Source organism: Myotis lucifugus, unplaced genomic scaffold, assembly GCF_000147115.1.
Source record: "Myotis lucifugus unplaced genomic scaffold, Myoluc2.0 scaffold_208, whole genome shotgun sequence".
NCBI lineage: Eukaryota > Metazoa > Chordata > Mammalia > Chiroptera > Vespertilionidae > Myotis > Myotis lucifugus.
The window spans coordinates 2,149,679-2,172,218 of record NW_005871256.1 but is presented as its reverse complement, the minus strand read 5'-3'; the positions used below and the strand labels follow the sequence as shown (position 1 = coordinate 2,172,218).

The 22,540-nt window shown below is 51.0% G+C and overlaps 2 protein-coding genes and 2 long non-coding RNA genes across 9 annotated transcripts in view; 2 read left to right on the top strand and 2 right to left on the bottom strand.

Annotated features, from left to right (window-relative positions):
* The window catches only part of KDELR2 (KDEL endoplasmic reticulum protein retention receptor 2), a 17,156-nt gene extending 11,858 nt beyond the window's left edge, over nt 1-5,298 (top strand). Inside the window, 3 exon segments of the mRNA XM_006110128.3 lie at nt 491-649; nt 1,734-1,986; nt 3,298-5,298. Of these exon segments, the coding sequence (XP_006110190.1) occupies nt 491-649; nt 1,734-1,986; nt 3,298-3,332 (447 nt within the window). The 3' untranslated portion in view covers nt 3,333-5,298.
* A 3,376-nt stretch (nt 5,299-8,674) lies between these two features.
* LOC106698649 lies at nt 8,675-9,694 on the bottom strand. Its single transcript, XR_001350024.2, has 2 exons — nt 9,557-9,694; nt 8,675-9,232 (listed from the first exon to the last, which is right to left on the bottom strand). It is a non-coding gene; the product is annotated as an uncharacterized LOC106698649 (long non-coding RNA).
* The window catches only part of DAGLB (diacylglycerol lipase beta), a 21,327-nt gene continuing 8,351 nt past the window's right edge, over nt 9,565-22,540 (top strand). For 3 of the 6 annotated variants that reach the window (XM_014463416.2, XM_023761407.1, XM_006097701.3), the window contains exons 1-7: nt 9,788-9,918; nt 11,351-11,502; nt 16,754-16,925; nt 17,947-18,205; nt 19,499-19,621; nt 20,356-20,483; nt 21,243-21,369. In XM_014463416.2, coding sequence (XP_014318902.2) covers nt 9,824-9,918; nt 11,351-11,502; nt 16,754-16,925; nt 17,947-18,205; nt 19,499-19,621; nt 20,356-20,483; nt 21,243-21,369 — 1,056 coding nt within the window. In that variant the 5' untranslated portion in view covers nt 9,788-9,823. Of the gene's footprint in view, nt 9,919-11,350; nt 11,503-16,753; nt 16,926-17,946; nt 18,206-19,498; nt 19,622-20,355; nt 20,484-21,242; nt 21,370-22,540 lie in introns of all 6 variants that reach the window. The other 3 variants (XM_023761408.1, XM_014463415.2, XM_006097702.3) reach the window with 3 other exon arrangements.
* LOC106698650 lies at nt 10,593-11,356 on the bottom strand. The gene is made up of 2 exons (XR_001350025.2): nt 11,254-11,356; nt 10,593-10,997 (listed from the first exon to the last, which is right to left on the bottom strand). It is a non-coding gene; the product is annotated as an uncharacterized LOC106698650 (long non-coding RNA).

The window sequence follows — 22,540 nt, the reverse complement described above, 5'->3', positions numbered from 1 at the left end:
TGAAAAACAGGATGATGCAGCGATGACATGCATGGACTCGGGCTTGCACATTTTGTGGTCAGCCCTGATTCTGACACATAACTGTGACAAAGCCAATGACTTAAACTTCTCTCTGCTTCAGTTTTTCCACCCATAAGACAGGGAAAATGGTACTGCTGCCTCAGAAGGATCATGTTATGTACTACTTTTTATAATCAGGGCAAAAAAGTGTAGCTGTCCATACAACAGCAAGATGCCTTTCACCTGTATGAAAAGTATGGTCACTGGTGCATGCAGCGTCCTGGATTGTGAGGGATGTCGGTCTGCCGGCATCCCCTGAGGGCGCAGGCTGGGCTGAGGGACACCCCCCCCCACCATGGATGAATTTCATGCACCCTGCCTCGTGTGTGTGTGTGTGTGTGTGTGTGTGTGTGTGTGTGTGTGTGGGAATGACGTAGAAAACCAAGGGAGTTGGAAGCATTGATGACCTGGTGTTTTTCTTTTGCTTTAGGTCATCTACATTGCCTGCTCCTACGCCACAGTGTACCTGATCTACATGAAGTTTAAGGCAACTTACGACGGAAACCATGATACCTTCCGAGTGGAGTTTCTGGTGGTCCCTGTGGGAGGACTCTCGTTTCTAGTCAATCATGATTTCTCTCCTCTTGAGGTTAGTTAAGAGGTTATTTAGTGCACACGTCTGGCTCCCGAGGGAAATAGGCCTGTTTGTAGATAATGTGGGGCTGCTTTGTTTTGGTGTGCTTTCTCAGTTTGGCAAGCTTCTGGTGCAACAGAAACTATTCGGTGTACATAAATGGTGGGCAGAGGTTAAGCCCCAGGTAGTTGGGTGTCAGCTGACAGGTTATTGCCTGACCCCTTTAGAACATGAACTCGGCTGCTGTGGTGCCAAACATGGTGCTCTGCCTGTCTGCGTGTTTGCTGAACAGGATCTTCTCCCCCCTCTAGCCAGCTTGGTTTCCCCTTAATGTACACGTCGATTCTGTCTGTGACCCCTAAGCAGCACTGCTGCTATGCTCCTCAACTTTAGGAGAAGTGGTGTGCATGGTGCCCTGGCACTGTGAGGGGTGGCTGCCCCTCAGTGCCGAGTCCTTCCCTCAGCACCTGGGGTTCAGTTACTGCACTGCTCCTGGTTCTCTGGTGGGTGCTGGAGGCCTGGGCTTGTGTCACTCCAAGGACTGCTCCCGAGTCCTCCTGCCGTCAGCAGGAATAAAGTACCATGTTGGGCAGAGTTTGCATAATAACAACTCCAATTTCTTTCCTCCTTTGGTGTAACCCCACCAAAAAGGCTAAAAATTAAGAAAAATAGACTCGTTGGATAGTCTGGAAAGGAGACCAGTTGGGGAGGAGCATTGGCAGTGAGGGAGTGGAAGGGGCCTGGTTATCAGTGTGGTCCACCCTGGCAGAATGGCAGAAAGCAGGGTTGACTCGGGACCCTAGATTCAGACTGGGACAAGCTTACCCAAGAGAAACATCCTCTGTGATGATTCACGGAGATTTGTACAGGGAAGAATGCGATGCTGACGACGAGGTAATGAACATTCAAAGAGGTAGAGGTGTCCAGGGTGACCCAGCTTGTCATTGGGAGGGTCTGTGACTTGGGAAATTGCTCAGCTGCTCTGTCCTGGGCTCAGGCGCCAGACTCCCCGCTTCCTGTGCTCTTCACGGGGAAGTCAGGTGTTTCCTGTGACCCCGTGGCGGGCGCTGGTGCTGAGAGCCTGTGCTTTCCCTCACAGATTCTGTGGACCTTCTCCATCTACCTGGAGTCCGTGGCCATCCTGCCGCAGCTCTTCATGATCAGCAAGACCGGGGAGGCGGAGACCATCACCACCCACTACCTGTTCTTCCTGGGCCTCTACCGGGCGCTCTATCTCGTCAACTGGATCTGGCGCTTCTACTTTGAGGGCTTCTTTGACCTCATCGCTGTGGTGGCCGGCGTTGTCCAGACCATCCTCTACTGCGACTTCTTCTACTTGTACATCACAAAAGGTGCGCCGCTGGGCCCCCGTCCCTTCAGGGCTCCCGAGCCGCACGCTTTTGCTCTGGCACCAGCTTGATGAGCAGAACTGGCTGCGGAAAAGCATTTAACGGACTGTCCAGTTCGATTCTGGATCCGGTTTTGAGTCTGTCTTCTTTTGGCTGTAGCTGTATTTTTTACAATGGCATATTTTCATTGTCAAAGATTCAGTCAGAACTAATAATTCTGAAAACAGTCGCCTGAAATCCTACCACTCAGAGATCTTTGTTACTGTTTCAGTAAATGGAATTCCAGATCTCTCTGTGCGTATACACAGACACATGGTTAACTACACCTAATCTGCCCTTTCCCCATTCACAGTTGTTCATGTCAGCAAATAGAATCTATGTGATTTTCAACATTATGTGTATTACCATAATTTCCTTACTCAGCCAGTTCATGGATATTCACACTATCACTGCTATTTTGCTGCTTTTAAAATACAGTGCTTAAGTCAGCATCCTTATATATGTACATTTTTGCATTTATGTGAATGGAGGAATGTGAACTTCACAAAACTCAGGTGAAAGCTATCATCCTTGCTCAGGAAAAAAATGCGTATGCATATTTATGCATATAGTTTTAGGGGGTTCAGGAGCCTCTGAACCCAGCTGTAGACCCCAGGCTAAGAACTGTTACTATAGAGTAAATTCCTAATGGTGTTGTTATTGCTGATACCAGGGCATATGTATCTTATCCCTCCTTTTTTGTTAAATATGTTTTTATTGATTTTAGAGAGAGATGAAGGGAAGAGGAGAGAGAGAGAGAAACATCAATGCACATCAGCCATCGATTGGCTGCCTCTGGCAGGCCCCCCGTACTGGGGATTAGTCCTCAACCCGGGCATGTATCTTGATCAGGGATCAAACCGTGAGTTCAGTTTCCTGGCTTGACTTCAACCACTGAACCACACCGGCCAGGCTTATCCCTTTTTTAACGTCCAAATTTTATAGGCATAGTGACAGTTACATCTTAATATGTGTTGATTAGGGAAGAAAGTCATGATAACAACTGCTGTGAATGTAGCAACAATTTCAGTCAAGTTTGTATTTCTTAACTGTCATTGCTATGGCATCCAGGTACATGGAAATTCCAGTATATGTGTGCATGACATTTTCATAGTTGAGCGGGCTTCGTTCATTGACACCAAAATCCAATGCCTGTTGGTTGACAAAAGCTTATTTCCTTGAACCTGATTATGTGGTATCTTGACCTCTGGGAAGGGGAGGAAGGAAAGCGCAAGCATGCCAGTGCCAGTGATCTTGTTTCCTCTCTCAATCCAGTGCTCAAGGGAAAGAAGCTCAGTCTGCCAGCGTAAGTGCCACAGACCAGCACCAGCACCTGTCCCTCAGGGGCTCGGACAGAACCCTCACCACAGCAAAGGCACAAGATGCTCGCACGGAAATCAGAAACTTCACTCTCGTGGCAGATAGTCATCGGTGGCTCTGGAAGAACCAGAAGGTTTCTGTTTAATGCATCTTGCCTTATCTTTTTTTATTACTCTGTACAAAGATTTTTTTACACAAAGAAACTTAATGCTGTATTAATAAATTCAGTGTGTAGCTTCTATTGGGGTAGTTCCAAAAGTGAAGATTTTGTGAGAAATAGTGCAAACTTCTTTTTTAAAAAAATTCTTTGAAACTTTTGATTCTTTGTGTCTGCAATGAAATCGTACTCCTTGACAGTTGGTAGATTATATATTCTTTCATCTATCAAACTTGCATTCCACTATATTTATTTTTTGCCAAAAGATGAGTCATATTTGTTTGAAATCTGAGACACTATGTTCAATTTGGTGTATCTGTTCAAATTTCTTCCACCCGATATGAAAACCCTCCCTTGGACATCACAACACTACATTTAAGGCTGGTAAGGATGACATGCAAGTCTATGGTTTTCATCACCACAGATGTTAAGATTCTGAATGTGGACGGAGTCTCATTTGAGAGTCACCAAAGGTGCCTGCTCCCCTCCCCTGCTAAGAAGTGTCGGTTTGAGACTGTCCCCTGGGTGTCGAAGGACTCGGTGGGCAGGGGTTCTGGGCTGCCATCTGAGTGCAGGATGCGAGGGACTTTGCTGATGATTTTGGATCTATGACTCGACTCCTCTGAGGACTAGAACACAAGGAGTCACCTGTCACTTTAGTTTACAGTCCGCAAGATTGCTGCAACCATGTCCATGCTCAGATTCCAACTTCTTCAAATCACTTTGGGTAGTAAAATGATTGACATATTTTTAAATTGGCAGCACCAATTACCATTCCTTATATTAATTTTTTGTTTTTACTGAGCTCCTGCATGATTTATCTTGTGTTACCACCTTAATAAACATTTTATTAAACATAGAATAAATTGTCTCTTTTTCATGAATTAGGCTTTTGGAACATCCTGTGTCAGGATTATTTTTTGTTTTTCATTTGGCAACCAAAGCTCTATACAGGGCTGCAAACATTTATTATCCACTTAATAATCTGAAACTTTCTGTATTTTGTGGAAAAATTGGACTTTTTCATCCTGATTTTGCCAGTAGGTTGATTGCTATGTTTCTTTTTGATTTATGCAAAAGCATATGAATGCACCATGACTGTTAAAGTACTGAATACTAACAGTACTTACTACAAGAGGAGTGTCACGGGTTTGCTGCATGACAATACCTTGTGGAGGAAGGGAGCTGGGTGGGTTTTGTTTTTATCCGGTGTGTCTCTTAGCAGCTTTCTCAGTTGGCTGTGACCGCATGGTTTAACCTCCTGTCTTTACCTCTCATTTCGCTTCCCCCCTGCCTCATGGTTTTGCCTTTGTGTATCAGTATCTCTTTCCAGCATCCTCGTCTGGATTTAGTTTCTGTTTTCATCCTCCTCAGAAGATTCTGGAGGAAGGGGAGGACATTCTGTCATTAGTGGAGCAGACTGTTTGCTGCCTGACTGGGGACGGGTGGGGGATCTCGAAGGCTTTTGTGCATGTAACCCAGACCCCAGGGGGGGCTTGACCACGGACAGCACAGCACTCAGACCTTGGCCTAGGACCCCAGCACGCCGCCTGATTGATGAAGTACCTGCGTTCTCTGGCCACTGCCCAAGTAAAAATAAAGCCGGCTGAGATGTGACCACCATGTTGTGCCAACCAGAATGACACCTTAATAAACAGGCTGCCTACGTGGGAGTGCAGGACTCGGCAGCGCCCGCACACGCCCGCACACGGCAGAACAAAAGCCTGGGGTGCCTCGCCGTTTGAAGCACTGTTTCAGAGTAACTCTCACTTCCTGAATAAAGGTTGGCAGGTAACTAATCTTTTTTATTGAGCTGTTTTGTTTTGGTTGTGTGGACTTTGAAAAATGTGAGCATAAAGAATTAAAGCCAAGTTAACACATTGCCCACTAAGGATAACTCTGAAAAGCTGCTGGCCACTGGCTGCTTACAAATACCAGTCCGTGCCCTGGCCAGTTCAGTCCGTCTTGGAGTGACATTTCCTGCTTCTTTACAGTCTGGTCAATAGAGAAGGTAGAGAGACAGGTGGCCAAAAAAAAGGTGCCGGGGGAAGGCCTTGCAAGAAGAGCCAGCCTTTCCGGAGAAGCCACTGGGTTGGACAGCTTCCTGGGAAGGTCACAAATGACTTCGTTTCAGTAGAAGTGCCTTGTGGGGAAACCTGAGTAAGAGAAGCACAAGCTTAGGGGTCAGCCTGAGTGAAGAGCCTTGGCTCCCCACTCGGCTCTGGGAGCCTGGGTTGAACATGCGCCTCGTCCCCGGTCAGTTAGAGGCTCCGATGTCTGTGAAGTGTCAGAGTCCGTGTGCGGGGAGCTCAGGACACAGCTTGGTGTGCTGTAGGTGCTCGGCATCAAGGCGACCCCTTGCCCTCCCTCTGTGCTGAGCTGGGAACAGCTGCCTCCAAAGCTGGCGGAACCTGTTTGGTCAGGAGTCCCTCTGGCCCATTCGATAGTATTGGTCAGTTCTGCCCTTGTTGGGAGAGCAGTGCATCTAAGAGAAATGACTCCTAGGTACTTTCCCAAACTACCCATCCCAGTGGGGCTCGCCCTCTAGAGCAGTGGTTCTCAACCTTCTGGCCCTTTAAATACAGTTCCTCATGTTGGGACTCAACCATAAAATTATTTTCGTTGCTACTTCATAGCTGTAATGTTGCTACTGTTATGAATCGTAATGTAAATACATGATATGCAGGATGGTCTTAGGCGACCCCTGTGAAAGGGTCGTTCAACCACCAAAGGGGTTGCGACCCACATGTTGAGAACCGCTGCTCTAGAGTTAGTGTGGAATCCCCAAGGCACCTGTGCTCCGCCCAGTAGGTACTACAGTTTTCTCTCCCCGCAACACACCTGATTTGGGTTGGCCTCTGCAGCATGGTCTTCACAGGTGCTGGGGGTGTGTCCCATCCATGCAATTTAAAAGTAAATTGAAGCATACGTAGCACTATTCCTTCTCAACAATGACAAGGGTACTATTTCTTATAATACTAGATTACGCTAGATCTCTACTTCTAGTTTCACTCTGGGCACTTAAAGGATGAGGTCCTTTTTAAAAAAATATTTTTTACTGATTTTAGAGAGGGAGAGATAGACAGAAACATCAATGATGAGAGAGAATCATCATTGGCTGCCTTCTGCACACCCCCTACTGAGGATTAATTCCGCAGCCTGGGGCAACCTGGGCATATGCTCTGACCAGGAATCAAACTGGTGACCACTTTTTTTAAAAAAAATATATTTTATTGATTTTCTACAGAGAGGAAGGGAGAGGGATAGAGAGTTAGAAACATCGATGAGAGAGAAACATCGATCAGCTGCCTCCTGCACATCTCCCACTGGGGATGTGCCCCCAACCAAGGTACATGCCCTTGACCGGAATCGAACCTGGGACCCTTGAGTCCGCAGGCCGACGCTCTATCCACTGAGCCAAACCGGTTAGGGTCAAACCGGTGACCTCTTGATTCCTGGGTGAATATCCAACGGCTGAGCACACCCAGCTGGGCAAAAGGCGAGGTCTTTAGGCAAACACTTCATGACATTTGGCTCCATTACCAAAACAGAATGAAAATACAAAACCTATTTACTCATAAGGTTTCTAAGACAATAAATGGTTCTGTAACGGAAACTGGTGTGCCCTGAAACTAAAAAAAGTGACGTTAAAGTTCTGAAAACTGAAGATCTCGGACTGTAAAGAATTGCTTAGAAGCAACGATCCAGGGAAAGCTCGCCTGGCTAAAGCTGTCCGCCCGCAGCTAACAGCAGCAGCAAACCTCAAATGCAGGGTATTCATTTTCCTCTGGACATAGAGATTTACTCTAAGAAAACCAAGTCCTAAAGGGAGAAACAGAGTAGAAGATGAGCCAGTGATTTGGGAAAGTGAGAGTAAAGATCAGTTTCTCCAAGTTAATATGGAGATGAGATGAAATGCCAAGAAAGTCTCTGAACAGCCCTGACCAGTTTTGCTCAGTGATTAGCGCGTCGGCCCACGGACCCAGGGGTCTCGGGTTTGATTCCCGGTCAAGGGCACAAACCTAGATTGCAGGATCCCCACCCCGGTGTGTGCGGCAAGCAGTCAATTGATGTGTCTCACATTGCACATCCATGTTTCTCCCTCCCTCCCTCCCTTCCACTCACTCTAGGGATCAATGGAAAAAATATCCTCAGGTGAGGATTAACGACAAAAAATCTCTGGAAAATACTTATAGTTTGCAATTAAAAGGTGAAATTAATCTGAAACAGCAGCAGAGAAGGATACCAAAGGTTTTTTTCTCCCAAAATTCAAGATGGAGCAAATACGGCAGATGTTACCCCTCATTGAATCTGGATGCTGGGGCCTTCGGTGTCCCGCATCTCTGCATCTAAACATTTCATCATAAAAAAAAGTCAGGACGGTCACTTCCCCTTTCAAGAGCTGTGCTTTGTCGTGGAGCTTCATTTTCGAAATAAGAAAGTTATTTTTAAAATAGATCTTTTTTAATAAGTCTACTTTAAAATCTATTAAAAAAATTTTTTTTTATTGATTTCAGAGAGGAAGGGAGAGGAAGAAATAGAAACATCAATGATGAGAGAGAATCATTGATTGGCTGCCTCCTCCATGCCCCCTACTGGGGATCGAGCCTGTAACCCAGGTATATGCCCTTGACCGGAATCGAACCAGGGACCCTTCAGTCACCATGCTGACGCTCTATCCACTGAACCAAACCAGCTAGGGCTAAAATATCTGTTTTTAATAGCAGGAAACTGAAAAACCTGTGTTTAAAATAAGGGAATAATACGCTTTTCACATGTGCATTTACTAACAAAAGTTTATGTAGAGCATTAGCTTATTGCTAAGCCTTACAAATCCTGTTTTCAAAAGGGAACAATTATATTTAAGAATATGTGTGATCACAGGTGTAACCTTCTAACTTCTGAATCACCCTCTCATCTTAATTCCTACTTTTCCTTCAGATCTTATTTCAATATCTTCTTCAGGGATACCTTCCCTGACCTCATTGTTTAATCAAGTGCCCAGTAAATATTAATTTTGTGAATGGATGAATGGCTTTTTTCTATAAAAACTTCATAACTTCCCTGTTTACAATTCCCTGAATCATTCTGACAACCATCAGTACAATTTCAATATTATTTTTAGCCCTGAAATTATGCCCTTTAGAAGAACCCTGAAAGAACTTACGACTCGGAAAGCTTTAATAAGTCTGTTTATTCATTCATGGAATATTCAATGTGTTCCATTATGTGAATAGCAATGGACAGGGTGCCCATGCTCATACCACTGACACTGGAGGGTGGGAGGAGGGAGGGAATAAACATGAAAGACAGGGAGTGGCAAAGTGCTATGAAGAAAGCCCACGCGTGGGGAGGGAATGGGACCTGGGTGTGCTGTTGTAGATAGGGAGGCGGGGGAGGTCTGTCTGAGGCAGTGACAGGAGCCTGAATGAAGTGAGTGGCATGGAAATGCCTGCGGGAGGAGCCTCCCAGGCAGAGGAGACAGAGAATGTAAGAAGCCCTCGGGCGAGAACGAGTTTCAGGGAGGGATACTAGGAGGCAGGTAGTGGGGTGATGGCGGGAGAGAGGAGTAACCCCACCCCGGGGAGACGGTAAACACTCACTTACAGATGTGTGATGTGCGATACTAGGTAAAGGCTTGGGGCTGGGGGTCGGCGCCCATTTAACACACAAAGCGAAGACCTGCAGGATCCAAGCGGAGGATGGGCTCGGTCTGACGGCGCGACAGGGTCGCTGTGGGGGAGACAGGGCAGAAGGGAGGGAGTGTGCGTCCAGGCCGGGCTCCAGATGCAGGGGCTCGGACCCGGGAGGAGGAGAGTGGAGGTGCTGAGCCGGCCTGCCTGGGAGGCTCTGCCCCCGCCCCCCGCCCCCAGCTGCCAGGTGGTTCCAGGTCCTCAACTCCACAAGGGCCACCTGTCCCCTCCTCCCGCCCGCGGGATGCACAGACCGGGCAACGGCGCCACAGGCCTGGAGCCCTGCGGGCCCGGGATGAGCCTAGATCCGCATTAACCGCTCAGGGTCTCGGAGCTGATCCCTCCGGGCTGGCGCAGTCCTCACCTAGAAAGTATGAGCAGGACGGACTTCACCCCCTGCACACCTGCCCTGGAATCGGCCGGCGTCTTCCGGGTCAGCGCACTGCGCAGGCGCAGAGGGCCCCGCCGCGCGCGCCAGGCTCGGCCTCCCCGTGCGCACGCGCCCGGCCTGGCTCCCGTGCGCCTGCGCGGAGTCGCGGTCAGTTTAGTTGTGAAACCGCGAGGGCGTGGGGCACAGAGTGGTGACCGGCGCGCGGCGGGCTGTCCGGGGCCGGGCGGCGCGACCTTCGCCATGGCGGGCATGGTGCTCTTCGGCCGGCGCTGGGCCATCGCCAGCGACGACTTGTTCTTCCCGGGGCTGTTCGAGCTGTTCCTGCGGGTGCTGTGGTGAGGGCGCCGGGCTCCGCCGCGGAGGGAGAGGGCGGGCGGGGGTCGGGGCTGGCGCGCCGTCCGGGAGGAGAGACCGTGTCCGTGTCGGCAGGTCCCCGGTGCCCAGGGTTTGCCGTGCGTTCCCTGGTCTAGTCCTCCCCACCGCCCGCGGAGGGAGGTGCTGTTATTCTCCCATTTTACAGCCGGCAAACTGCGGGCCGGGGCGCCAGGTGGGCACTGGCGCTGCGGGGCACCTGGCGCTGCGGGGCACCTGCGGCGCGAGCCCGGCCGAGAGCCCCCGGGACGCCCTCGCCGGCCGAGAGCCCCCGGGACGCCCTCGCCTCCCGAAAGCCATGGCCTGGGGATCTGCTTCCTTGGCCCGGGGCGCACGCCGCGCGGGCACGCCCAGCACCTCGAGGCGCACCTGCCCCGTGAGATGCGCAATTGCACGGCTCAGCGCCTCCCAATTGCACGGCTCAGCGCCTCCCTGAGCCCCGTGGCTGCATTCGACCGCCAGCAGACAGGCTTGGCGTAGCCTCCCTTGTCTTTCCTGCGTGGGATCGGGAGGAAGTGGATCGGGGCCCTGAGGGCTGTTCTCAGAGGGTCTGAGCAAGGAATAATAATAATACCGTTGTTATTTTTTTTTTAAAGTAGATTCTCGAGGGGAAAGAAAGAAAAACATGAAACGTTGGGACCTGCTACTGTGTAGTTTAATAGTTTTCAAAGCTAAGCCTTTCGGAGTTCAGTTCCCACTTTTTCTAGACACGGGGTCATCCTATCACAGAACTGACAAAAGCATAGGAAGTGACCCCGTCCGTTTCCACCGGGACTGGAATCCTTGGGCTTGAATCCTAGTACCGTGTTCTTGCCAGGCGGGTGGTGCCCTCTGCCGAGATAGCCCCAGTGACAGTTGCTGTGGCGTCGCTCAGTGCCACCTTGCGTTGTGGTGCACTGAATGGCAGAACACTCGTGAGTCCACAGTGCTGCTCCTTTCACGTTCATCCGTGTTCACCACCAGCGCCTCTGCAGGTCTGCTGTCTTCCCCCTCGGCCTTTTGTATTAGACACAGCAGGTTACAGTGTGTGCGTATCCGTTTCCTGTTAATCCACAGAAGTAACATTTCTCCTGTTAATAATTTAGCTCGCACGCAGTGTGTTGGTTTACCAGTTGTGTGTTTCTGAGCCGTGATATTTGCTCACTTACGGCTGTGAAAGCCTGTCATGCCTTGCAGCCGGCACAGAAAAAGAAGTTGTGGAAGCACGGGAAGTATGAAACTCATTTTAAAAAGTCATAGGCTTAGCTGACTTTGTAGATCTTTTATTGGTGAACATTGTGTTTCAGGGCGAACCTCACCTCGTTTTCGGGAACGACCCACTCCTTTTATTTCTTTCTATTGTGTTCGGCAAAGCAGCTCCTTGGATGGACCTCTGACCCTCCTTGTTCCTCACAGGTGGCTTGGCATCCTGGCCTTGTATCTCAGGTACCGAGGGAAGCTGGACTGTGCTCGCGGGGTGCTGCTCGGCAATTACATGGTCGTGCTCCTGGTCCTGCTGGCGGTGATCGTGTGTACCATGCTGGCCATCGTGTGCGTCAGCATGAGAGGTAAGAAAGCCGCCTGTGTGGCCGGCGGGGCGCGGTTGGTTGGGGCGCAGTCCTGTACACGGGAAGGCGGACACACCCTGCTGTAGCGGGTGTCAGTACTTCATTCCTTTTCGTGGCTGAGTACTAGTACATGGTATGAATATACCTCATTTTACTTATCCATTCCTCAGGCAGCAACATTGGCTGGTTCCCACTTTTTGGCTGTTGCAAATAATGCTGCTGTGAACACTCACAAACATGTTTTTGTGTAGACGTTGGGGCCATGCGTTCAGGGAGTTGACTGGGAGTTCTCCTGGGTCTGTGCCGAGGGTGGGATTGCTGTGATAAGGTTTCCCCTGCTGAGAACTGCCGGGCTGTTTTCCCAGCAGCTGCACCACTTTTCTTTCCCACCAGCAGTTTATAAGGTTCCAATTTTCAACACTTGTTCTTATATGACTTATTTTTTTTAAAAAAGTTTTTATTGATTTTGAGAGAAAGAAAGAAAAACATCAACGAGAGAGGAAAACGTCCATAGGTTACCTCCCTCATGTACCTCTACTGGAACCCACCCCCCCTGGGTATGGAGCCCAAAACCTGGGCAGGTGTCCTGCCTGGGAATGGAACCAGTGACCTGTTGGTCCATGGGATGACGCGCCAACAAACTGAGCCACACGGGCCAGAGCTATGTGCCTCCTGGTCATCGCCATCCCGGAGGGTGTGAAATACTATCTCACTGGTTTTGATGTGCATCCCTGATGAGGAACGACAGCGAGCATGTCTTCAGACGCTTATTGGCCATTTGTTATCATTTTTGGAGAAACGGCTATATAGATGCTTTGTCCAATTTTCAGTTGGGTTGTTTGTCCTCTCATTGATGAGTCACATCTATTCTTAATGATAGCTCCCCCTCCATGTCACCGTGCGCTGCAGACAGACACTTAGCTGAGGTGGTGGAAACCTTCCCTGTCGATTGCTCCGGTCACAGGAGGAGCTGAGTGCTCTGGGGCGTCAGTAAAGCTGCTCGTCGAAGGCAGGGCATGCCGCCGCGCGTCGTGGCCCAGGTTTTATCCCTGCTTGCATCAGGATGCTTGCAGATTGCAGATGATGGTGAAACCGGGAGGCGTAGCTAACACAGTGGCGAGATACTGGCGTTTTGGAACGATAGATTGAAACTTACAAAATGGTAGTTCATGAAGAGTGACACAGAGAAGTGTTAGTGGCAACGTGTTTCATGGGGAAAGTCTTGGGGTTTGGGTGACCAAGAAGCATGGCATGTGCCCGCTGACGGGGGCAGGCGGCAGAAAATAGAGCTCAGAGGACGGAAGCGTGGGGTCGGCACCAAAGCAGGGCTGGTCCTGGGGCTGTCAGGCCCCGAGTCTGGACTGTCCGTGGTGCTGAGCTGAAGAGAAGGAGCTGAGTGAGTGTGCGCACTGGCTCGAGCGGCATCATGAAGTCAGTGAGCAGCATTTCTGGGAGATGAAGCATTGAGATTGTTCTCATTTCAGATACCATGACCTAACCGCGTTGCCCTTTCTGTTCGGGTCACACTGATTAATACAGCATGTTTACAGCTGTAATCATGCGTTCAGATTTGAAGCAGTAAGTGTAAGTTTTTTCCTCAGAAATGTTTTCCTTCAGATAGTTTTTGGGGAGTCAGGGCCCGTTCACACCCCTGTGATGAATGGCCACATCTCCCCGGCCCCTCCTAGGCACTGGCACAATGGCACCATCACATCATGGGAGGGTCGCCTACCCAGCAGCCTCCTCCAGACAAAACCCAGTTTCATTCAGGACGTCCCCCCACCCCTGCACATCCAGTGCGCGTGTCACAGAGCCTGGCTCTCTGCCCGGCTCAGGAACGATGTCCATGTGTCAGTGATTGCTTCAGGAATTGACATGTGACCTGATTGGGGTCATGACATTTGGGGAATTTACTGGGAATTTCTGGAGAAGTCCTTCCTTGTCCCCTAGGACTATCACCCCTACTGGATGATGCTGTGCATGGATGAGCTGCTGCATTCCTTCTGCGGTCAGGCCAGGGATGAGCCAACACCCAGGAAGGACAGCGCGGTCGGGAGGGCAGGGCGCACGATGCCCATCCGCAGTACAAACTTCCTGGTTTGTAGCCACCTTGAGTTGGATTTTCTGGTGCTTGTGTTGAGAAACATCATAGCTGAGCTGAAAACTGTATTTTATAAAAACATGCTAGTTCAGTTGCCAATTTGTTCCAGATTATTACCATCATGTGCCGTAGTATAAATATGTAACTTTAGTGAAACATACCACACAGAAAGTTTTAAAAAAAGGACAAATGAGCCCTGACTGGTTTGGCTCAGTGGATAGAGCTTTGGCCTGCGGACTGAAGGGTCCCAGGTTCGATTCCGGTCAAGGGCATGTACCTTGGTGCAAGAGGCAGCTGATCGATGTTTCTAACTATTCCTCTCTCTTCCTCTCTGTAAAAAATCAATAAAAACAAAAACAAACAAACAAACAAACAAAAAAAAGGACAGATGGATAAAATATGAGACTGAGAGCCAGACTCTTTCATTATAAGCGCTTTTGTGACAGATAAGGAAAAGACCAGTAGTTGGTAGGAACATGGGCAAAGATCATGAACAGTTAAGTAAACATAAGTAACTCTTACATCGTTCAGCCTCCATCACAGAAGAAAAGTTCGCGTGGATAAAACCTGGAGTGGGCGAGGCTGCAGCTCATTGTGTTGGTGGGAGGTCATTTGGTTGAACCTCTTGGAAACCCAGTTTGGCTGTGTGTGTATCTGTTCCTTCCTGTGTGTGTATGTAAAGGCGGGCAGATGCTTGTGGGGAGGTCACTGCAGGTCGTTCATAGGGACGAAAGGTCGGAACACAGTCTGCCTCTCGGGGCCCCTGGGCAGGTAAAGGGTAATCCGTGTCTGCGTCTGCTGTGCACCTGATGGAAAGGCTGAGAACGGCTCGGACATAAGGAAAGTGTCCGCTCGGCTAAGGGACAGGACATTTCGATAATTTGCTCCTGTTTCCTAACGCGGATGGATACACTCATGTCTTGTTCACCTGCGGTTCTGGGAGGCTACGCAAGTCCCCGGTTCACTTTCAGGAAGTTCACTGACATCGGGCCAGCGGTGGAGGCAGGGACTTTATACCTATTTGAACTGTTCGCACTTTGTACCTTTCCCTGCATTACCTCCACAAAAGCAAGTGTTTTACAAATTGTAAAGTTTAGGTATATATATTTTTAATGTATTTTTATTGATTTCAGAAAGGAAGGGAGAGGGAGAGAGAGAGAAACATCAATGATGAGAGAGAATCATTGATCTGCTGCCTCCTGCACGCCCCACACTGCGGATGGAGCCCACAACCCAGGCATGTGCCCTGACCAGGAATCGAACCGTGACCTCCTGGTTCATGGGTTGATGCTCAACCACTGAGCCACACCGGCCGGGCTTGACTACCACGTTTTTGATAGGACACCCTCGATGTAAGAGGTCTGCCATTCACTGTGTCTGATTTTGATTCTCGGACATTGAGCATCTCTGCGTTTGCATCTCCAAAGTTCATTGCTCGTCTCGTGCCAGAGAAGACGGCTACAGGGGGTAGCCATGTTGAATCCAAAGATTTGTGCCTGTGAAGGGTGATAGGGTTACTTCACCAAGACTGCTGGGGACATAACATTCAGGGGCGTAGTTTCTTGTTAACCATGACGCCTAGCCTCTCGAGGCATCGCCTCACGCGGCCTCTGCAGCAGCCAGGGCCACACCAGCTATGCTTTTTCTTGAGAAGAAAATAAATATCTCAGTAAGATAAAGATGTTTTTCTGGGCAGGCATGCCTATAGGGACTTTCTCAGTGTCTCATTGCTTTTCTGGAACCTTAACCAGAACTCCATTTCCTGGTTCCTTGTTCATGGATTTGTTTTATTCACGCAGCAGCCACAGGTTGCCTTGCAGATCTGGGGCTGCTGGGTGTCAGGCACTACTCCCTTATTTGGGACCCCAGTTCCCGGGAAGCCGTGGGTGTGTGCAGATACTAACTTCCTGTTTTCTCCTCGGCGATCGGCTGTTGTTCTACAGTAACAGGCTCCAAATACAGAACTGATTTGTTCATGCTGCACCCACCGCCCCTCGGAGAGATGAAGATCCAGTTCCCTTGTAAGATTGGTCTTTGTGCCCAAAATGAGACCCGATGGTGTCTAATATATTAAAAGGTGACTTTAGCCCGGCTGGTATGGCTCAGTGGTTGAGCATCGACTGATGAACCAAGAGGTCAAGGTTCAATTCCTGGTCAGGGCACATGCCCGGGTTGTGGGCTTGATCCCCAGTAGGGGCGTGCAGGAGGCAGCTGATCAGTGATTCTCTGTCATCATTGATGTTTCTTTCCCTCTCTCCATCTCCCTTCCTCTCGGGAATCAATAAAAACATACTTAAAATAAAATGTGACTCTACATAAATCATTCTAATGGAAGATAATTTTTGGATTTTAAAAGTGATTTCCTTACCAAATCATTCTTTAGAACTTAGATTTATTGTATTTGTTTTAATCACATGGTATTTTGATGTCACTTAAATTAGTGTTTATCGTAACATTTTCTCAAAGGGAGAGGATTGATGATGCACGCAGGCCTCTATTGATGCTTGGATTTGTTTTACAAACTCAGTAAAAATGTGTCTGAAATGTCCGGCTTCTCTAAGTGGTCTTGAACAACAGAATTCCTTCTTCCCAGAAGGGAGGCGAGAGCCAGGGTCATAGTCACGGGTTATTTTAGAAAGTAGCGTCTAAGCTCAGAGCCTCAGGTTTGTCATTTGTAGCTGGGATGGTGGCTGCCTCACAGTCATCTTGATAAAGAATAAAGCGCCGATGGTGCCTGTGGCCACGGAGGCTCCGAGAGGTGGTACAGGTGCAGCTGTTTCTTGTCTGTCAGAACGCGGGGAACTGCTTAGCTGTGTTTGCCTGGAATCGTTCTGTTTACACTCGTCCCAGCATAAGTATCAACAGCACCTTCTGCTCTCAGAAGTATCCCAATTTGGACCCTAGTTAGGACCCCGAAGCGTTCTTAAACCCTGGTAAGTCTCAGAAGCGAATCTGAGGCTGCCTCTGCCTGTCACGTTCCCCCCTTACATTGTCACGTGCTCTCAATCTCAGGCATTGATCAATTATGAATAGAAACAGCAGGTGGGGGTGCGCGCGCAGTGTGGGCGCTCTGCCGCCTGTGCTGCTGTAGAAAGGAAGCCCTGCATCTCCGAGGAAGCAGGTGACCAGCTTGAGTGTCTTCTGTCTTAGGAACCATTTGCAACCCTGGGCCACGGAAGTCCATGTCTACGCTGCTGTACATCCGCCTGGCGCTCTTTCTGCCCGAGATCGTCTGGGCCTCCCTGGGGGCCGTGTGGGTAGCAGAGAGCACTCAGTGCGACAAGATAGTGGTGAGTGCCATCATCGCAACCGTCGTCGTCAGGTGAGCGCTCCTGTCATCTCTTCAGCTTCTTGTCACAAGTGCATGTGAGACGTAGGTCAGCAGACGTTCCTCAGTGACTGCAGACAGCCCGGCGTCACTCAGGCTCCCAACGGTTAGAAACTGGACCGTGCTGAGGAAATGGTAAACAGTTAGAGGCACCTGTTTATACACGAGAAACAGTTCATCTTCCATTATGCAGTTTTAAAATCGACTTTTATTGATTTCAGAGATGGAGAGAGAGAGAAGCATCAATGATTGGCTGCCTCCTGCATGCCCCACCCTGGGTATGTGCCCCACACTGGGTATGTGCCGGCAACCCGGGCATGTGCCCTGACCGGGAATCGAACCATGACCTCCTGGTTCATAAGTCGACGCTCAGCCCCTGAGCCACACCAGCCGGGCTTATGCGTTTATTGATGGAGTTTTCTTTCTTACCGGTTCTCATTTTTCTATTCCCTCCCTTCTCATACAAGAAGGAAGAGAGTCTGAAGGCCAAAACAAGGGCAGGCACTAGAGGCGGGATGAGAAGAAATACACTACCCAGAGTGGAATGCACTCGAATAAGACTGTTGCATTTCCCAGGCTAAACATGTTTTGAAGGGATCTTGCTTATCCCTTGTGTTATAAGTAAGGAAGTGGACAGCCGTGCTGACGGTGCCTTTCCTGGCCTCGCCACCAGGGGCAGCAGAGCCCCTCAGGGCCATCTCCCGTAGAGGCGCGTTGTGAACCGGAGCCTTGTGCATGGGGACAGCCTGCAACTATTTAAACACCTGTCAGTGCGGCGCTTTGGCAAAATGCTTTTGGTTTTACCGAGAAGAACCCTGAGGCCTGAGGAGTAAGGGCGGGTCCTGGTCGGGGCTGCACCTCTGCCCACAGCAGCCCCTTTTTCCTTTGTGATCTTCACTGTCGGCTCTGATCTTCCTGGGCCTCGTGAGGAACTTCCTCGGGGAAACAAGTGGCTCCCTCAGCAGTTCTGGCCGAGCTGCTGGGCCCTCAGCACCTGGTCCTCTCTGTTTTGCAGCTGGGTCATCATCGGCTTCACGGTGGTCATCATCATGGTCGTCTTCGACCCGCTGGGGGGGAAGGCGGCGAGGTACTCCTCCGCTGCCCCCACCCTCGCGTTTAACCCCGAGGACAGCCAGTTCGTCGGGGGCCTCAAGACAGCAGCGACGAGCGTGTGGGAAAAGAGGATGAAGCTGCTGTGCTGCTGCGTGGAGCGCGACGACCAGGCCCACATGGCGTTCTCCAGCACCGCGGAGCTCTTCTCCACCTACTTCTCCGTAAGCCTCGGGGAGCCGTGCTTCTGGCGTTAAGACGAGTGCTCTGCACTTGGGCCCCCCACCCCGCACACATAAAACGGGCACTGGAGGCGATGTGGGGGGGGGGGACACTGCTCCCTGGAGCGAGGACAGAGGACTCGGCGCTCACCGGGGCCCTGCGTGTGCAGACCTGCCTCTGGTCAGCGCTCCTGGTGTTGACACCTGTTCGTGACTCTGTCAAGATTTTGAATTAGTTTTTAATGAACTGAATATGTTTTTAAGGGCCTTTACATGTTGCGAATGATTTGCCAGTTGTCTTTTCACCCCCTCAACCAGCTGGTATGAGCAGACACCAGGGGGCACTGGCGTCTCGCTCTGTACAGCGTGGTACAAACGAGCGGTTTTTCTGCTTCCAAAGGAAGGGCGTCACCCCCCGGGAGTGGTTTCTCAGTGTCTCGGATCTGTTCGTTTTGCTTTCACACTTAATGAGTGTCTTTTCATAAAAAGATCCGATAAACTGCTCTTATGTTCACTCCTGAGACCACGTCAGGGAGAGTTCTCCTGGCATCCCACGCCCGGGGCCTTTTCTCAGCTCTCCGTCCAGGCTGGGCCTGTGCCCAGCGGCAGCCTCTGTGTGGGGATCAGAAGTGTGTCCCCTAAGTCATCTGAGAGGGGTGCTCCAGCCTCGTCTGAGACAGGTGGAGGGAGGAAGGAGAGGATCAGGTCTCCTTGAAGGAGGCGGTGCCTGCATCACGGGCAGAGCTGAGAGCTGAGGGGCCGGCGCCTGGTGGGTCCCTCCTGCTCCCGGCCCTCGGGGAAGGGCGGGCTTAGACCACTCTGCTGCTTCCCCAGTGGACGGCTCTTCCTGAGGCTGCTGTACCTGGGAGGTGTCCGTCCAGTCGCATACACCCCTCCCACGGACCTGCCACAAAAGCAGCATCTTCAGCTTTGAGAGTTTAACCCTGGGCTAACATTGGCCGTCACTGCAAAAGTGGCAGATTTACCCACTTACTCCCCCTTCATCAACGATGGGAAGTAGATTAAAAATAGCAAAGTCACTTGAAGAGACATTTTAAAATGGAGAGGGAACCACACACTACTTACGTTCTCCAGTAGAGTTGTCCGAGGGCAGGAGAATAAAACACACTGAGCCCATATATAGGAGGAGTCCCGAGAGGAAACACTTTGTAAAGCACCTTTTTACATGGGACTGTGCTGTGTGTGTGTGTGTGCGTGGGGACCGTGGGAACTGGGTGTGAGGAGCTCACAGGCCATCCTGCCGAGCTTCCTGACAGGCCCATGGCTCCCGTCCAGGACACAGACCTGGTGCCCAGTGACCTCGTGGCGGGCCTCACCCTCCTCCACCAGCAGCAGGACAGTCTCAGGAGAAACCAGGCGCCGACGGAGGTGGTCAGCCATTCCCCAGGGCCCGCCCAGGTGAGCCCACGCCTCTGTCGGGTGGCAGTTATGACACTGACACCCATTGGTAATCTTTTTAAAAGAAAACAAACACACAAAAACCTAGCCAGCAGCAGTCCCAGCCGCTGGCTGGGAGTCAGATCTGTGCCTTGTGCTGCTTGTGACTTGGCACCTGCCCGGTGCGGCAGCTTCTTGTCACCTGGAGGCAGGTAGAGGGAGCCGTTCCCGGCCCCCGCGCGTCCCCTGTCATTCGGAAGCATTCTCTCCTGGGAAGCTGGCCGTGAGCCTGCATTGCGAACATGCCTCCTGGGCTGGGGCCTGCCTCCCCTGGGTTCCGTGTTGCTCTCTGCTCTGGGCCTGGGGAGCAGGAACCGCTCAGCTTTGCCTGATGAGAGTTTTCCTGCCGCGGATTTTATGCTTTTGAAAGAGAACTTCCCACGTAAACACATGGTTTCTCGGCACCTCATCCGGCACCTAGTTCTCAGCTGGTTGGTCCCAGTGGCGTGAAACTCCGCGGGTCTTCGCCTGCATCGGGCAGGAAGTCGATGGCCCCTTGCACCGGCGCCAGGAAAGGCCTCGGGCTTTGCTGTCAGCTGCACTGCGCTTGCTGTCTTCCTATGAACTGAGGGTCCGGCTCCGGCCGCGTTTAAGGGCCATTCTCCCCGTGGACGGCCTCGGAGAGGAAGGGGAGGTGTGAGTGTGTGGACCTCTGGAATGGGGCCCCTAAGCCAACAGCTGGTTCTCTCCTGTAGAAAGATGACCTGGACGCAGAGCTAGAGAACTGCCGCCATTACATGCCGATCGCAGCCGCTGCCTACGGCTGGCCCCTCTACATTTACAGAAACCCGTTCACGGGGCTGTGCAGGATCGGGGGCGACTGGTAGGTCGGCAGGGGTGGCCTCCACTCTCCTCGATGTCGCTGACTGAGGCTCCCATACGTTGTTTTCTAAAAATAACCTTCCTTCCCTTTTAAAAAAAGCTTTCTGTTTTGAAATCTTTGAAAAACTGCAAGAGCAGCACTGAGAGTTCCCGGGTCCCCGCGATGGGGAGCCACCAGTTGCACTCATTTTTGTCCCGTGTGCTGTGCGCTCTGCATAGTTTCCCCTGAGCATTGGAGATACCGATGCACACACTGTCCCTTCATCTCCAGGTACTTCAGCCTGGATTTCCTAAGAACAAGAGCATTCTTTTATGTAACTTTAGTGCAGTGATAAAACTCAGAAAATTTATCATTCATCATTAGCGCATTTACAACTGGTATTCAAATTTTTCCAATTGTCCCAATGACATTTTTTAAAATATATTTTTATTGATTTCAGAGAGGAAGAGAGAGGGAGATAGAATTATCAATGATGAGAGAGAATCATGGATCGGCTGCCTCCTGCACGCCCCACACTGGGGATCGAGCCTGAAACCCGGGCATGTGCCCTGACCCGGAATCGAATCGTGATCTCCTGGTTCACAGGTTGACACTCAACCACTGAGCCAAGCCGGCTGGTCAGAAATATATTACTTCCTAAGGGCCATTCTAAGTTCGCCAAACAGTCCTGAAAATTGTAAACTTTGGTCCTCAAGTTTGCTTGAAAAACAAGACGGTTGAGACCCCTTGGGGAGTGGCTCAGGTTGTCTGTGTTTTCAGTTGCAGAAGCAGGACAACAGAGTATGACGTGGTTGGAGGCGATCAGCTCCACTGCCATTTTGGCTCCGTCCTGCGGATGACAGGGCTCCAGCACAGGGACTTCATCCACATAAGCTTCCACGACAAGGTAGAGTGCACAGCGCTTCCGGACTTCTCAGGGTCCAGAGTCCTTTGAATGTTGATGGAAGTTATAAATTACTAGAGGCTCGGTGCACGGATTTGTGCACCAGTGGGGTTCCTTGGCCTGGCCTGCGGGGATTGGGCTGAAACCAGCTCTTTGACATCCCCCGAGGGGTCTGGATTGCCAGAGGGCGCAGGCCAGGCCAAGGAACCCACCAGTGCATGATCGGGTCCGGGGAGGGGCCATGGGAGGGCTCAAGGGTGTGCTCAGCCCATCTTACCCAGTCCTGATCGGCCAGACCCCAGCAGCAAGCTAACCTACCGGTCAGAGCATCTGCCCCCTGGTGGTTAGTGCACGTCATAGCAACTGGTCGAACAGTCAAACAAATGGTCAGACATTTAGCATATTAGGCTTTTATTATATAGGATTTCCCCCCCCAAAAAAATGTGTGTAGACACACCTACCGCACACTCTTCCCAGGTTTTGCATGTCGTTTCAGGGGCTTTTGAGCCCCTAAAGCCCACACAGGGTTAGCCTGAGGTGGAGCAGGAAGCCTTCAGCAGAGCTCTGCTGTGTCGACCGGCCGACCGGTCAGTGAACAGCAGTGAGTGGGTTAGTCCCGTGCGGTGTCTGGAGTTAGTTAACCCTGGCTTCTGGGCCTCAGCCCACCCACAGCGGTGGCGGCAGTCAGTGGGGACCGGGAGCACTGGACATTGGGGACTCGGCAGGAGCCCGCTCTGCCAGCTCTGTGACCTGCACTTGCTGCGGCTCGCAGCTCTGCAGGTGACCGTCACGTGGTCCAGTGTGGTGGCTCTCAGGTGTGCTGCCAAATGGGGTCTCCTGGAGCTTCCCAACCCCCGGAGGTCCAGGCACAGGGTCAGGGAACTCCGAGTCCCTGGCAGTGGGACGCAGCTCAGGAGCCCCCGGGTCGGCGTGTTCCTCTCCTGGGAACCAGGAAATAAAGACGGCAGTCTGTCTGTCCTGCTTGCTCCAGACACCGTAAGCCAGGGCCGTCCTCACAGTATTGCTGTTATTGGGCCGATGGCTGTGCGAGCCGGCGCTGTGTCTGCACTCCAGCCCGGGGTCAGGCAGACCCAGAGGACTGGCACGCCCCGTGTCCTGGCAGGGCCCGAGTCCCAGCTTCACCTGCGCTTGGTGCTGGCGAAAGGGATGCTTG